The sequence below is a fragment of the Cnephaeus nilssonii genome (genome assembly GCF_951640355.1).
Source record: "Cnephaeus nilssonii genome assembly, chromosome: 14".
Lineage (NCBI taxonomy): Eukaryota > Metazoa > Chordata > Mammalia > Chiroptera > Vespertilionidae > Cnephaeus > Cnephaeus nilssonii.
In genome coordinates, this window is record NC_137085.1 from 29,092,094 (window position 1) to 29,107,176 (window position 15,083).

Sequence of the window (15,083 nt, forward strand, 5' to 3'; positions counted from 1 at the left end):
TATTACTCTGTGGTATAGGAAGCTGCTTACCACCCAGAAGTGGCCCCTGATGTGCGGCTTCGAGCCCTGCACTATGGCCGGGAATGCGCCAATGGCTACCTGGAACTGCTGGACCATGTGCTCCTGGTAAGGAGGAAGTTTCCTGCTCCTCACACCAGCTTCCCTGAATGCACAGTCCTCGCCATATGTCTCAGTCCCAGCTCTCTAATCTCCTCCCACCCCATCATCCTGTTTCCCAAACCTGTTCTTATTTCCAAGCCTCCATTCCACCGGGGCCCCATCATTCTTAGCATCTGTGGTTCTCCCACTCACCTCTTCCTATTTTTTTTCCTTATCTCCTTTGTTCCCATCTGACTTCCTCCTTCTCTACCTTCATCATCTCTTCTTTCTCCTCATTTCATCATTCTCCTGCTCCTTGCCAGCCGGTGAGTGACATGCAGCCTCTGTCTTTACCTCGTGTGCAGAGCGCACCTGGGTAGGCAGTGTGGTGTTTGAGGGCTGTGGTGTGGAGTGGTTTAGGGATGGTGTTGGGAGGCCACGGTCTGCCCATTTTTAGGTCGGAGTAGAAGCTAAAATCTGATGCTCTCTGCTCCCTGTCCCTTTCTTCCCCAGACCCTGCAGAAGCAAAGCCCAGATTTGAAGCAGCAATTGACAGGCCACTCCAAGCGTGTAGCTGGTTCAGTCACCGAGCTCATTCAGGCTGCTGAGGCCATGAAAGGTGAGGGGTGACCAGGGGCAGGAGGAAAGGGAGACCTTTGTCGTGGGAGAGCCTTGCTCCCGGTTGGACTGCTCTGCGCTAGCCTCTGCCACTAGTCCCCACAGGTACCAGGGCCTGGTGATGCTAACCGTGCTGCCCTGTGCCTCTGGCTTCCCCCTTCCTTCCCCCTTCATCCCTCCAGGAACAGAGTGGGTGGACCCAGAGGACCCCACGGTCATTGCTGAGAATGAGCTCCTGGGAGCTGCAGCCGCCATTGAGGCTGCAGCAAAAAAGCTGGAGCAGCTGAAGCCCCGGGCCAAACCCAAGGTCAGTCCCGCTCCCTCCCTCTGCCCTACCCTCCTAATGGCATAATGTCCCCACCTTCTGCCCTCTCTGACTTTGCATCTCTCTCTGAAACCTTTGTCTCCATTGCAGGAGGCGGATGAGTCCTTGAACTTTGAGGAGCAGATACTGGAAGCTGCCAAGTCCATTGCAGCAGCCACCAGTGCCCTGGTAAAGGCCGCGTCAGCTGCCCAGAGGGAACTGGTAGCCCAAGGGAAGGTAGGTACTTGGATACCTGGAAGTACAGGGATAGCGGCAGCTTTGTAACGGGAGGCTTTTACAGGCCTGGGGAGCACAGGTCTCAGCAGGCTCTCCTCCTTCCTCCACAGGTGGGCGCCATTCCTGCCAACGCACTGGATGATGGGCAGTGGTCCCAGGGCCTCATTTCTGCTGTGAGTGTACAACACCCACTAGGTCTCTCTGAGCTGGAGAGGCTTGACAAGGCTAGAGAGGGGGTGGACCAGGGCAAGAGGCACATTTTAATCCTATCTCCTCACTTTAGGCTCGGATGGTAGCTGCAGCCACTAACAATCTGTGTGAGGCAGCCAATGCCGCTGTACAAGGCCACGCCAGCCAGGAGAAGCTCATCTCATCAGCCAAGCAGGTCGCCGCCTCCACAGCCCAGCTCCTTGTGGCCTGCAAGGTCAAGGCTGACCAGGACTCTGAGGCAATGAAACGGCTTCAGGTGAGGAACCTTAACCCATCCCATTGTACCTTGGGCTGTGCTCCTTTAAATTGCACCCTGAAGACATGCTTTTCTGTGGAGTGACTCTCGGTTGGGAACACTACCTGAATTCTCAACCTCATGCTGCCCAGGTTGCCGGCAATGCAGTGAAGCGAGCCTCGGACAACCTGGTGAAGGCAGCACAGAAGGCAGCAGCCTTTGAAGACCAGGAGAACGAGACAGTGGTGGTGAAGGAGAAGATGGTCGGGGGCATTGCCCAGGTGAGCTCTGCCCCGGGCGCTGTGAGGGACACCGTCAGCAGGGCAGTAACGTTGCCTGTGCTGGTCCCAGCTACCCCATACCCTACGGCACATACTCGCTGAACTGAGTTCCTGATCTCCATCCCTCAGATCATTGCTGCCCAGGAAGAGATGCTCCGGAAGGAACGGGAGCTGGAAGAGGCGCGGAAGAAGCTGGCCCAGATCCGACAGCAACAGTACAAGTTCCTGCCTTCAGAGCTTCGAGATGAGCACTAACGCAGTTGCTTCTATTTAACGCAGACCCAGCCCAGAGACTGTGCCTGCCACTACCAAAGCCTTCTGGGCTGTCGGGCCCGACCTGCCCAACCCCAGCACTCCCCAAAGTGCCTGCCAAACCCCGGGCCTGGCCCTGCCTGGTCCTGCTGCACATCCCCTGTCCCCTCCCAACTCCAAGTGCCTTCATGCCCTAAGGCCCCCTAAGTGCCTGCCCCTCCCCAGAGTATTAACGCTCTAAGAGTATTATTAACGCTGCTGTACCTCAATCTGAACCTGCCAAGGCCCCAGCCCGTTCCACCCTGCCAGCAGCTTCTGGCAAGTCCCCATAGCCTCAGCTCTACTCATCTTTTTTTTGATACTATCCTCCTTCTTGCACCCCAGCTACCTATGGGGGCTGTGGGGTCAGAAGCCTCAAACAGGTCATGCTCCAATAAAGGTGATTCTGCCTGCGACTCTGCCTGGCTTCATGAGGAGATGGGAGTTTCCCCCGAACGCGGGGAGAGAATGGGATTGAGTTCTGTCCCCAGCTTGATCTGACTCGGGAATGGAGTGGGACAGACTATGGCGATCTGCCCTGTGAGGCCCCTCCCTCCTCCTTGCACCCAGATCCCTAAAGCCATCCTAGTCGGGAAGCTGTCCCTGAGAAGTCATACTCCTGTTGTCCCCTATTTCACTGGCCAGCGCCTGTGCCTCCCCAAGTGTCTGTCTTCTGTGGCAGGGACAGCAGCTGCCACTGTGCTTTGTGGCTACCAGGGACACTCTGTCCTTCATAACTGCTCAGAGTATGTGAACAAATCCAGCCTTGGCCAAATCTGAATTTTCAAAAGCTAAAAATAATAAGCCTATAAAATACAAGTATCTGAGCCTAAGAGAATTATGGCCACAGGTTGGGTTGAGGCATTTAACAAACAAAAAAATCCAATGGGGCTGCCTTAGGTAGGTTCTGTTGACTGGGTTGGGGCACTTCTAGCCCCTCCGAGGTCTTGTCCTACTGCCTAGATTAGAACACCAGAAGAAAAGGGTCTGGAAAAGCTTGACCCAGGTGTGAGGCTGTCTAGTTAGGAGCAGAGCTCCCCTAGTGGCCAGGCCGGTGCTGGTAGCCCTGTTCCAGCTGCCTGCTGATCTGGAGGTTCAGTGGAGGAGGTGGTCCAGGAGGAGGGAGGTGAGAGATGGGAGCTTCCACTTCCTTCTGCACTCGCCCCCTCTGCCCACACTGCCTGGACTACCTGGCAGATCCTGTGGGAGTGCCACTGTTCTCATGCATGATTCTGGAACCAACCCTGCTGCCCCATATGTTCCCTTGCTTCTCCTTCCAAATAGAACACAGATCCCACCCAGCTGCTGCTCCTCGGGGCACCTTTCGCCTTCCTGAGGCCCTGGCATCTATTCCCACCCGTTAGAGTCAGTATAAAGAAGACAGAATCACTTTGTCCTCCCCAGGGCAGCCCGTTAAGGAAGGTGCCAACTTCCTACCCTTGCTCCTGTCACCTGTGATTAATTCATTCAATATTTACTAAGCCATGCCCGTGCTAAGCACTGGAAAATAGAGATGTATTATCACCTCCCTGACGCAGGGGACTGGCAACTCCAGTACACACCGCTGTGGCCCTCTAAGCCCAGATTCAATGTCCTAGCATAGTGAGTGGAGGATCTTTGAGCTCAAATCCCTTCTCCAACCTCCCCAGCAAGTGGCAGTCCAGACTGGGAACTCCAGCTATGAGCCCAGGACAGCTGTTCACTCCTGCTACCACTTCCCTGTCATGTTTCCACGTCCCCAATCACACACTCTCACTAGTGATGCCTTGGGGAGTGAATAGCGTACCCATTAAACCAGCAGTTCTTAAAATGTGGTCCTCAGGCATAGGGGTCCCCAAGACCCTTTCAGGGATCCATAAGGTCAAGATTATTTTCATAGTAATACTAAGACATTATTTTCCTTTTTCAGTGTCAACATTTGTACTGATGTTGTAAAAACCTTAGTGGGTAAACTGCCGTAGCACAAATCAAGACAGTGTACTAATAGTCATTGTATTCTCACCACCATGCACTAGCAACTTAACAAATAAATGCTAGTTTCACTTAAGAACGTCTTTAATGAAACAGTGAGACCTTATTAATTTTATTAAATCTTATTCCTGGAGTAACAAGTCTTCAATATTCTCTGTGATGAGCTGGGAAGTGGGCATAGAGCTTCTGCTAGACACAAGAGTATGACGGTGTCTTGAGGAAAGCACTTAGTTTGTTGAGCTGTGAGCTGAACCAACTGCTTTTTTTCATGGAACTCCCCATTGACTTGAAAGAATGACTGATTATGATTATCAGACTTGGGTAGCAGGCCGACCTTTTCTCAAAAAGGAACAAAGTGACTCTGCCAATTCAGAGAAAAACCTGACAGTATTTAGTGCCAATGATAGAATTGGAGCTTTCAAGTAAAAATTCGAATTTTGAAAACCTGTATCTGCTACCATGAGCTTCACAACATCCCAAAACTTGAAAGATACTTTCCTGTTGAAACCACTCCTGATATTCAGAAATGTGATTTAAAAAAAAAATAACATATACTCAAATGTGTCAACATTTGGAACATTTGCATAGCTCAATGAATCAATATTTTCCACATGACCGATGCATGATGTTACAAAATTATCCCTGGGTAAAACCACCCAAGTGCAATACAGACCACTGGACTTTAATGTAAAATAGGAAAAAAGGCTATTGATATGGTTTCAGGCTCCACATTGCACCTAACCTTTGAGAAACTACCATTTGTCAAGTGTTGGTGTGAGAGCAAGAATATCCACAATTACCTGAAAATGCTATATATATACACCACTCTCTTTCTCACTGTGTTTCTGAGACTAGATTTTCTTCATATATAGTACTTCAAACAAACCAAAGTATAGCAACAGACAGAAAGCCTAGTAGATTCTGACAATGCAGCTGTCCTCTATTAAGCCAAAGACTGAGGAGATTTGCAAAAATGTAAAATAACTGCCATCTTCACTAATTTGGGGAGGTGAATATAGTTATTTTTCACGAGAAACATGTTAACATGATTTATTTCTATGAAGTAATACTTAAAATTGTTCTCAGTTCCCATTTTTAATACGGTAAATATTGATAGATGTAACCTACTTCAACGAACGCTTTTTGGATCTTCAAATGCCACTCCACGTCTAAGAGTGTAAGGGGTTCTAAGCCCAATCCACATAGTACTGGTATTTTTGGGTATCTGGGACCCAGTGCATAAAAAAATTCACCTGGCAAATGCTGACCAAGTGCCAACTCTATGCCTGATGCTCTGCTAGGCATGGGGGATTCAGAATGGGAGGACTCACAGACCAGGGGAGGAGACAAACAGGTAGGAGAAGAGTTATAAGAGGGACTTTGATGAGAAGCAAGGAGCCTGCCCCGGGAGCATATACCCATCACCCGGAGGACGTGAAAGAGGAAGGAGCCAGAAGAGCAGACACTCCACCTGAGTCTTGAAGGCCAGCTAAGGGGAGGGCATTTTAGGGAGAGGGAGCAGAATGCACAGAAGGTAGAGGCTTTAAGAAAAGTGTGGCTATTCCCAGCGCCTACGGAGGCTCAATAGGAATGCAGCATGAAGTACAAGCCTCCCCTTTGGTGTGTTGGAGGTGAGGCTGGGGGTGAACAGGGGCCCAGAGGAGTCCTCCCTGGGTTTGGGAGAGCAGGGAGGTGGAGGGAGTTAACAGTAGAGGTCGAGTTGAGCAGCAGGCAGCTACACAGACCGAAATACACTGACGTTCCCCTCCTCCCGCCCCCAGCCCCGGCCCAGGCCGGGCCCGCGGTTCCCACGGTTCCCACCGCCCCTGCGCCCCCGGGGAGCGAGGCTAAGCGCTCCCCGCAGGCGCCCTCGGCCCGGCCTCCCTCCGCCGCTCGGAGGCGGTTCTCCCCTCCTCTCCCCCGCCTTCCCGAGGGAGAGGCGAACGCAGCCCCGTGCCCGCGCCTCCGACTGCCGACCCCCGGCCCCGGCTCCGGGGGCGGTTCCTCGCGGTCCGGACTGGAGGGGGGCCATCTCCCCCGGCCCCCGGCCCCCGGCCCCCGGCAGCTCAGGGGCTCTCCCCCACGCCCCGGCCTGCCCCGTCCCTGTCAGCCCCGCCTCCCCGCGGGGAAACATCCCAAAAAAGGGCAGAAAAGAGAGTTCGGCGTAAACTCGGCCTCGGGGGAAGGGAGGCGAGTCCGCGGGGGGAGGGAGGGTGCGCGGGGCCGAGGCGGGGTGGCTGGAGGGGCGGCCGGCCTCCCGAGCGAGGAGGGGGGCCGGGGAGCGCCCCGGGTGGGGGCGAGGGCGGGCGGCGCGCGTGTCCCGCCCGGCGCAGCCGCGTGGAAACTATGCGGGGCACGTGGGGGCGGGGCGGGCCGGCGCGGAGCTGGGCTCCCAGCCGCCGGGCGGCCGCAGAGGAGGGGCCCTGGCTCTGGGGGCTGAGGCCGGAGGGGGAGCGAGGGCAGGAGAGGTCACGCCCCCGGGCTCGGGGCTCCCCCTCCTGCCTCAGTTTCCCCAAGCCCCCGGGCGGCCCTCCGCGATCCCTACCACGTCGGCCGCGCAAACCCAGAGTCTGGGGCTTGAGGGTAAACTGAGGCACTCGGACCGCGGAGGGGCCCCTCCTCCCAAGAGACATTTAATCTGGGGGGGATTTACAGGAAACTTCTAAATTAAGGTCAGCGGCTGCTACAGCCGAGGGGGGGGCGCGCCGGTCCCTGCGCCCGGGCAGCTGCCGTGAGCTCACGCCCCGAAATAGCCCCGGGGGCCCCCGCCGCAGCTGCCGCCGCCGGGCCGTGCTGTCACTCAAGAGGAAGCGCGGAGCCCCCAGCCCGAGGGTCCCCTCCCCTGCCTCCCCCCCCCGCCGCAGGGTAGGTTTTTTACCGGACAGTCCCCGCTACCTTCCCTTCCGACGGCCTGCAGGGGAGGCGGGGGAGGGCGGGGCGGGGCCGGAGGGGGCGGTCCCGAGGGGTGGGCGCCGGGGGCGACCGCGCCCCCCGACCAGGCAGCGCTTCTGCCCCTACAAGGTTTGGGTCGCGGCGGGGGAGGGTCCCGGCCCCCGGCTCCGCCCGGCTCCTCCCGGCCTTTTAGGCTCCCTCGCGGCCGGACCGTCCCAGTCCCGCTCGGCCCTCCGCGCCCACCGCCCGCACAGCCAGCCCATTTCTCCCGGACCGCACCGCCGCCGCCGGCCGGCCCGCCCCCACCGCAGCCATGGACGCCATCAAGAAGAAGATGCAGATGCTAAAGCTGGACAAGGAGAACGCCATCGACCGCGCGGAGCAGGCCGAAGCCGACAAGAAGCAAGCTGAGGACCGCTGCAAGCAGGTGGGGGGACCCAGGGCCCAGCACAGCCCCATGCCCGCACCCCCCACGAGGGTGCGGTAGGCTCTGCCCTGTGTCCCTCACCCTAGGGACTGCTCTCTGAGGCTCTCTCCCCGTCCAGCCGGGGGTTGGACCTTCACAGTACTCCTAGGGACCTAGCCAGAACCAGACTTCATCGTACCCACCATAACCCCGGGAGCCACAGCCCCCCAGTTTCCATCCTGCCCTTGAACAATGATGAGCCCTGCTTCTTGGGGCTGGAAACTCTCTCTCTACCCCCGCTCAGTTCTCCTGGCTGCACTGTTTCTCCTCTGCTCTCCCTCTTCCTCCCTGACAGCCTCTAAATACCTTAGTACCCCCTCGCCCACCCCTGCCTCCTCCTGGGCCCTGGGCCTGGCTGACGGGGACTCTCTCTCCAGCTGGAGGAGGAACAGCAGGCCCTCCAGAAGAAGCTGAAAGGGACGGAGGATGAGGTGGAGAAGTATTCCGAGGCAGTGAAGGACGCCCAGGAGAAACTGGAGCTGGCCGAGAAGAAGGCCACCGATGTGAGTGTGGACCTGGGGGGCGAAGGGGGGGGGGTTGCACACTGGGAGGGGTCCTGGACATGGGAATGAAGGGAGAAGGGACCTATATATTCCAGCACCAGGACAGAAATGTCTTCCCTCCGGAACCCGGGCCAGGGCAAGCTTGCACAAATAATCCCAGGCAGTGGGTAAATCAAAACCACCTACCACTTCCCCCAGAGGACGTAGCCTTGTAATTCCATTTGGCTCCAGCTCTTTCAACATACAGTGATCAAACAGTGAGTCATCGTGGGGGTGGGTGGTACAAGAATTCACCATCCACCTCAATTAATCCTGCAGCCGAAAATGGAGAGGAGACTTACAGCTACATTTGTGGGGTGTGGGTCTAGGTGCTGTTAGGCAGGGGGAGAGAGAGAGGAATCTAAAAGTGGGGCCTGACTTGAGTTACACTCCCGGGGGGGCATTAGAAATTCCCTGGCCCTGACCTCTGGCTCCGGTAGCCCTGCTGTGCACTGGGGCCCCTTATTTACCCTCATTAAGTTGTCAGCCTCGAGACCATGCCAGGCCACAGGGCAAAGGGACAGGGCCACAAATGCCAGGACAGCTGCTTTGGCAGGCCTTGCTCACTCAGATGTCTCTGCCCACCCCACACTCTCTAACCAGACTTCTCTAGCTCCTATCATTCCCAATCCCCACCTTGAGGTAAGAGAATAGTCATAAGACTTTGGACATGGTTACTTGTACCATTCTCTGCCTCAGTTTCCCCATTTGCCTTGTACCCAGGATTGCTTTAAGTTTAAGATGAGCCTATTGATGTGTTGGTGGGCCGGGGAGGTTAGCATAAGCATGGTCTGAATGTGAGATCAGAAATGGCGTTACTGTTTGTGTTGACCGTTATCCATGTTTCCCAATTCCCTCCCCCCCTGCCCACCCCGGGCTGGTTTCTCTGACCTCCAGCCTTTGGTTTTGGTTCTCCACCAGCCTTGGCACTTGGGAGGGAACTGACCCGCAGCTGCTAGCAAAGACAACCCTGGGCATCTGATACTCTATAAATAACCAAGGCCCAGTGCAGCTGGAGGCAGGACTGGAAACTCAAGGAGCTGGGTGGGGGCTGGAGGGAAGAAGGGTGGACAGGGACAGAGCTGGGGAAGCTGGGCAGCCGTGCCAGGAGTAGAAAGGAAACTGCCCAAACTTATTTTGTGACCTTGAACACAACACTTAACTTACACAGTTCCTCCCTCCACGTCTCCCTTCTTTCCTGCTCTCTGTTTGTCCAGTGGGGACAGTAGTGCCGGGCTGTTGTTAGAAAGCAGCATCCATAACCAAGAAGAGCTTGAAAAGCAGAAAATGGTAAATGGCAGTCCTGTCATGAGGATCCCAGGACTCCCCAGAGTTGTCACCCCACTATCATGAAGAGTTTTCCTTTCACAGAGTCTCATCTCTCTCTAGAGTCGGCTCCCCCACCCCCCGCCCCGCCCCGCCCCGTCCCCATGTCATACTTCCCAACCCCCAGTGCTGTGCCCAGAGTCCTTCCACCTTGAGTCATCCGGCCCTGTGCCCATGATGGGCTCTTGTCACTGTAGGTGGCCTTCAGCACCTGGAGGACAAGCTACTACTTTCTATATATGGTGCTGTTTCCCTCGCCCTACAGTACCACCAGGACCTGCGTTCTACCCCCTCTGTCCCCATTGCTGCCACCCCTCTCTTCCCTCTCACTCACTTCTTCCCCTACACCAGTGGTGGGCAAACTCATTAGTCAACAGAGCCAAATATCAACACTACAAGGATTGAAATTTCTTTTGAGAGCCAAATTTTTTAAACTTAAACTTCTTCTAAGGCCACTTCTTCAAAATAGACTCGCCCAGGCCGTGGTATTTTGTGGAAGAGCCACACTCAAGGGGCCAAAGAGCCGCATGTGGCTCACGAGCCGCAGTTTGCCGACCACGGCCCTACACTGATCCTTTCTCCTCTCCAATCTTAAACCTCAGGGTCCCTATCCTATGTCTTTGTGACTGAGGAAGCACCAGGGATAATTAACGTTTATGGTGTGTGGACTCTGCATAAGTGTCCACACACCATAAATGTAGGCAATGTGTTCACGTGTTTTTTGCATATTATTTTATTTCCCCCAAATCATCAGAATTGCTTAGGAGCTTTAAAAAAAAAGGTGGGGGTGGGGGGATTTTCAAGTTCCTGCCCTGGAGATCTCCGTTTAGTGGATCTAGCAAGGAGCTAGAGAACCTGTTTAGTTATATAAGCCCCAATTGTCCTGTTGATTAACAGTCTATGAAGAAGGATCTGCTATTGTCAACTCGGATTTTAAGAGGAGAAAACTGAGGCTTAGAGAGACTAAATAGGTTGCCCAAGATCACACAAGTGTTGAGTGGCTGAGCCGTGGCTCCAGAGAAGAGTCTAACTCAGAGCTGATGCTCTTAATTCCAAACTAGACTGCTTCTCTCATTTTCTTTTGTTGGAGCTCTGCCCTCTCTTTTTCTCAAGATATCAAGTTCCCATGGAACTTCTCCAAAACCTCCATGTTTTGCCGCTGTATTTTAGGATCAGTGTCTGAGTACCCGGCACTCACACTGCCCTTGCACTGCCCCCAGTTGCCTCTTCATCTTGCCAGGGAACCCCTTGCTACAGCCCTGGATGTCCCATACCGGTCTGGCTTTCCTCCAGAGCCCCTTGCTGGGAGTCTGCCTGGCAACTGGTGGCATCACTTGAGCTTGATTCTATGATTGGCTATTTGTGGCAGCTTTATGTTAGGTTGGCCTGATTCTTCTCCACTCCCTCACCTTGACCGGCCTTGCTGTGGAGTCAGGGCTGCCTCAGACCTGGTCCCAGCACTTGGAGTGTTCTCTGAGGGGACAGAGCTGCATGCCTAACTATGCACAGTGCCTGCATTGGCCCTGAAGCAGAGAGTGGAGCTTGTCAAGGAATGCATATTTGGGGCTGGGGCATAGAGTCTGGGCAGAAGATAGATGGTTGGTTAGAGGGTAAAAAATAGGAAGACAGAAGCCTAGGTTCTTTCTGATAAGAATCTTACCATCCTCTGGAGCCTCCCTGATCCTCATCCAAGGTAGACAAAGCCTGCCTGATCTCTCACCTTTGACCCATAGGCCGAGGCAGATGTGGCCTCCCTGAACCGCCGCATTCAGCTGGTAGAGGAGGAGCTGGACCGGGCGCAGGAGCGTCTCGCTACAGCCCTGCAAAAGCTGGAGGAGGCTGAGAAGGCAGCTGATGAGAGCGAGAGGTGGGCAGGGGGTCCTCAGGGTTGAGCCAGGGAAGGGGGATGCTGTATCGGCTGGTCCTGACCCCACCCTCACCCCACTCTCTGCCTCTCAGAGGAATGAAGGTCATTGAAAACCGAGCCATGAAGGATGAGGAAAAGATGGAGCTGCAGGAGATGCAGCTGAAGGAGGCCAAGCACATCGCTGAGGATTCAGATCGCAAATATGAGGAGGTGACAGCCCTGCTCCGCTTCCTTCTCACTTCCAAGCTCCACACACCCCCAGTCATTCACCAGGGATCTAGTCCTTCTCTCTCCTGCCTCACCTCAGGTGGCCAGGAAGCTGGTGATCCTGGAAGGAGAGCTGGAGCGCTCAGAGGAAAGAGCTGAGGTGGCTGAGAGGTAAGGTTACCCTGGGGTGGGAGTGAAACTTAGCCTGAGCCCATGACTATGGGGCACCCTGCACAATGGGAAGCAGTTTCTCAGACTTGGGGCCATAGGGACACGTCCTGTCCTCTGACCCCTACCCGCTGCCCCCAGCCGAGCCAGGCAGCTGGAGGAGGAACTTCGAACCATGGACCAGGCCCTCAAGTCCCTGATAGCCTCAGAGGAGGAGGTAGTGACCTCTCTGGACCTTTCTGGGCAATAGCGCCTTCTCTCATCTCACCTTCCCCTCCATCTCAGGCTGCTCTCTCTCATCTGCTGGGGTGGTCGGGAAGGGCCTGGGGCCTCCAAACTCTGCCTGCTGTCACTCTCACAACTTTGCTCTTCTCTTCTCTCCTCCCCCTCCCCCGCTGTGCCATCTCCACTGTCTCCCCCCACTGTGCCCTCACACCCCACCCTGCCACACATCCCCTGCAGTAAATGTGGGGACCTAGAGGAGGAGCTGAAAATTGTTACCAACAACTTGAAATCCCTGGAAGCCCAAGCAGACAAGGTAGAGGGGGGTAGAGGGGCAGTGAGGATGGGGTCCTGCAGGGGAGGGAGGCGATGGGCCCAGGCAGGGTGGGGCTGGATGGTCCATGGAGACGAGATCATGAGTAGCCTGCGGGGCTCAGGAGAAATGAAGGATTTGTGGAGGCAATCTACTAATGGCATGTGTATGTCCCTAAAAGTATTCCACCAAAGAAGATAAATATGAAGAGGAGATCAAACTGCTGGAGGAGAAGCTAAAGGAGGTGAGAGTCCTTCCAGTCCCCACCTCCCCTTCAAGCCCCACAGTCCCTAGCAGAGACTGCCTGTAGCAGGGAATCTGGAGGTCGGGATAGAAGAAAAGGTTGACTTAAGTGATAGTGTCTGGGAGGGCCTCATTTTTTGGTCATTTCCGCATCTTGCCTTTACTCCCAGGCTGAGACCCGAGCCGAGTTTGCCGAAAGGTCTGTGGCAAAGTTGGAGAAAACCATCGATGACCTGGAAGGTAAAGGAGGTCGACCCTCTACCCCCAAACTGCACTCCCTGCGACTGTTAGCTCATCCCTTTTCTTCACCTCCCATTATATCTGTGACCGATAAACTAGGGTTGTTCCACCTGAGACTCCGCACACTCTGGTGCTCAGTGCCTACCGGTTAAGCACTTGGAACCAGCTACCCCTCCAGTGCTTCTTAAACTTGAGCGTGCTTGAGAATCCCCCAGAGGTTTTAAAAGGCAGATGTCTGGGTCCTGCTCCGAAATGATTGCTGACTTTGGGCTGGAGAATTTGTACATCTGACAAGCTCTCTGGTGAAGCTGATGATGCTGCTTGGTCCTCGGACCACACTTTGAGTAGCACTGATGTACTCTGTGTCCAAGTGCAACACACGAGAGCTATATCGCAGAGACGTCTTTATGGCATAGAGAGCTACTTGGCTTACTATCTAGGTGTGCCAGACAACATTGATGTAAAGTACTATTTTAAGCTAGATTTGGTGTAAACAATCATGCAGGTATTTGCTAGTCTAAGGCTATTTCTCACTGTCACCAACATCGTGCCTAGAACTGACTTTCCTTCCTGTCGTACGATAACCCTTCACTTTCACAATTCCAATTTCTCTTGCTTCCAGCCTTCTCAGGCAAGCCTCCGTTTTTATCTCCAACTTTGTAAGACTTTAGGTCTTTCTGGCTTGAACGCTCTTCCCGTGAAGCGAGCACGCCTGCTTATCAAAAGCACTGTGCCCCCAGGGCCCCAGAGGAGGCAGCAACTCCTGGCAGAAGAACCAATTTAGGGTTCAGAGAAGGACAAGAGAGACAGGGGTACAGAGAAGGGAGGGGGGAGCCCTGAGGACTGTCTAGCCTGCTCTCTGGCCTCTCTCACTCGTCTTTGCCCACCTCTCTCTGATTCTCGTTCTCTCTTTCCATTATCCTCTCTCCTGCCTTTCCTCTTCCCCTCTGTTCCCTCTCCCCACACTCCCACCCATCCCTGGACCCCCTCCAGACGAAGTCTATGCGCAGAAGATGAAGTACAAGGCCATCAGCGAGGAACTGGACAACGCACTCAATGACATCACCTCTCTCTGAGCCCCTCACCAGTGTGGCCCTCTCGGCCCCTACTCTCCTCTCCTTTCTATTCTCTCTCTGAGGAGGGATCAGGCAGGAGGAGAAAAATGGCCAACACTGCACAGCCAGGCTGGGCGCAGCCTAGGGGAGCGCCCGTCACGCGTGCTGCCCACCCTGGCACTTGCTTCTTCCTTCTACCCATCACTCCGCCCTCCAGCCTCTACCTCTCTCTGCTGCCTAATAAACTCAACTTGGTCTCCGTGCTGTTTTCCTGTCCTCCAGAGAGCACTTCCTTTACCCCCACAAGAGCACTGCTGAGACCTCGGCTCTTATAGATACCCCAATCTTGTGACACCCACAAAACGCTGTGGCCCACACCAAAATCCCCTCTGCATGGCACGCACAGTCTGTCACTCTGTCACTGCTGCATGTGGGCATGGTATGACTCCATCAATCACCCTGAGCTCTCTGGTGCCTCTGCAGACCCAGGCCTGCCACTGACCTTGGAGCGCTAAGCTGGGGTTCCAGGATCTCAAGGAATGACCAGAAGGGAAATGGGTGGTGACGTGCAGGGGAGGGGTAAGAAGGTGGTGAAAGGTCTGAGATGAAGTTTGGAAAAACGTTGGATGCCAGCAACGTGGGGTTTTCACTGCAGGTCTGTTTTCTGCCTCAAGTCTGTCTGTCTGTCTATCCCTCTCTTTCCTGGCTCAGTCTTTGTCCTTTCTTCTGTTTCCAACTCTCTTAAACCTTCTAAAGAAGAATGGTAAATTAGTTTATGACTTAGGCCTTCCCATCCCACCTCCATGACCCCAGAGTCTTGAGTGAGGCATCCATGTCCGTCCGTCCTGGTCAATTCATCCATTTGCCCCTTCCATGGGGTCCCCAGATCCCTGAATGCTGTGTCTTCATGTGCCTCCAACCCACTCCATGTCTATTTGTCACACCCCCTGTCCATGCCTCCCCATGTCTGTCCCCTAGTGTCCCCCCTCCCCCTCCTCATGTGCTGCTTCCTCTCACAGAGACCTTGGCCAGTGCCAAGGAGGAGAACGTGGAGATTCACCAGACCCTCGACCAGACCCTGCTGGAACTCAACAACCTGTGAGGGTTGGCCCTGCCTCCAGCCAGGCTATAGTTGCCGCCCAACCCAATAAAACTGATGTTACTGGCATCGCAGGGCCCTTTAAGCCTTTCTTTCGTGTTGGCAATGGTGGTGGTAGTTTTCCAAGGTGGAGAAGGCTGAGATGATGCCTGAGGGGAGCAATGGAGTCGGAAGGGCCCCTGAGGAGCAGGGCCTGG

At 54.8% G+C, this 15,083-nt stretch overlaps 2 protein-coding genes across 6 annotated transcripts in view; both read left to right on the forward strand.

Moving 5' to 3' along the window:
• The window catches only part of TLN1 (talin 1), a 30,870-nt gene extending 28,179 nt beyond the window's left edge, over positions 1-2,691 (forward strand). For both annotated transcript variants that reach the window (XM_079790645.1, XM_079790646.1), the window contains 8 exons: positions 19-126; positions 613-718; positions 900-1,024; positions 1,133-1,258; positions 1,369-1,431; positions 1,542-1,724; positions 1,856-1,984; positions 2,114-2,691. In XM_079790645.1, the coding sequence (XP_079646771.1) occupies positions 19-126; positions 613-718; positions 900-1,024; positions 1,133-1,258; positions 1,369-1,431; positions 1,542-1,724; positions 1,856-1,984; positions 2,114-2,239 (966 nt within the window). In that variant the 3' untranslated portion in view covers positions 2,240-2,691. The remainder of the gene's footprint in view (positions 1-18; positions 127-612; positions 719-899; positions 1,025-1,132; positions 1,259-1,368; positions 1,432-1,541; positions 1,725-1,855; positions 1,985-2,113) is intronic.
• A 3,939-nt stretch (positions 2,692-6,630) lies between these two features.
• TPM2 (tropomyosin 2) lies at positions 6,631-14,955 on the forward strand. Of its 4 annotated transcripts, none has more exons than XM_079790458.1 (9): positions 6,631-7,565; positions 7,982-8,107; positions 11,206-11,339; positions 11,432-11,549; positions 11,647-11,717; positions 12,177-12,252; positions 12,431-12,493; positions 12,663-12,732; positions 13,726-14,799. In XM_079790458.1, the coding sequence occupies exons 1-9, from the start codon at positions 7,452-7,454 to the stop codon at positions 13,806-13,808; spliced, it is 855 nt and encodes a 284-aa protein (XP_079646584.1). In that variant the 5' UTR covers positions 6,631-7,451; the 3' UTR covers positions 13,809-14,799. The 4 variants fall into 4 exon arrangements, with proteins under 4 accessions (XP_079646584.1, XP_079646582.1, XP_079646583.1 ...); XM_079790456.1 differs by lacking the exon at positions 13,726-14,799 and adding an exon at positions 14,807-14,955 and having other exon boundaries at positions 7,182-7,565; XM_079790457.1 differs by lacking the exon at positions 12,177-12,252 and adding an exon at positions 11,856-11,931 and having other exon boundaries at positions 7,192-7,565; positions 13,726-14,795.
• The last annotated feature ends 128 nt before the right edge of the window (positions 14,956-15,083 follow it).

Coding starts and splice junctions, on each gene's coding strand:
- TPM2 (XM_079790458.1), top strand. CDS start 7,452: ATGGACGCCATCAAGAAGAAGATGCAGATGCTAAAGCTGGACAAGGAG. Junction 7,566..7,981: donor CTGAGGACCGCTGCAAGCAG/GTGGGGGGACCC, acceptor CTCTCTCTCCAG/CTGGAGGAGGAACAGCAGGC. Junction 8,108..11,205: donor CCGAGAAGAAGGCCACCGAT/GTGAGTGTGGAC, acceptor TTTGACCCATAG/GCCGAGGCAGATGTGGCCTC.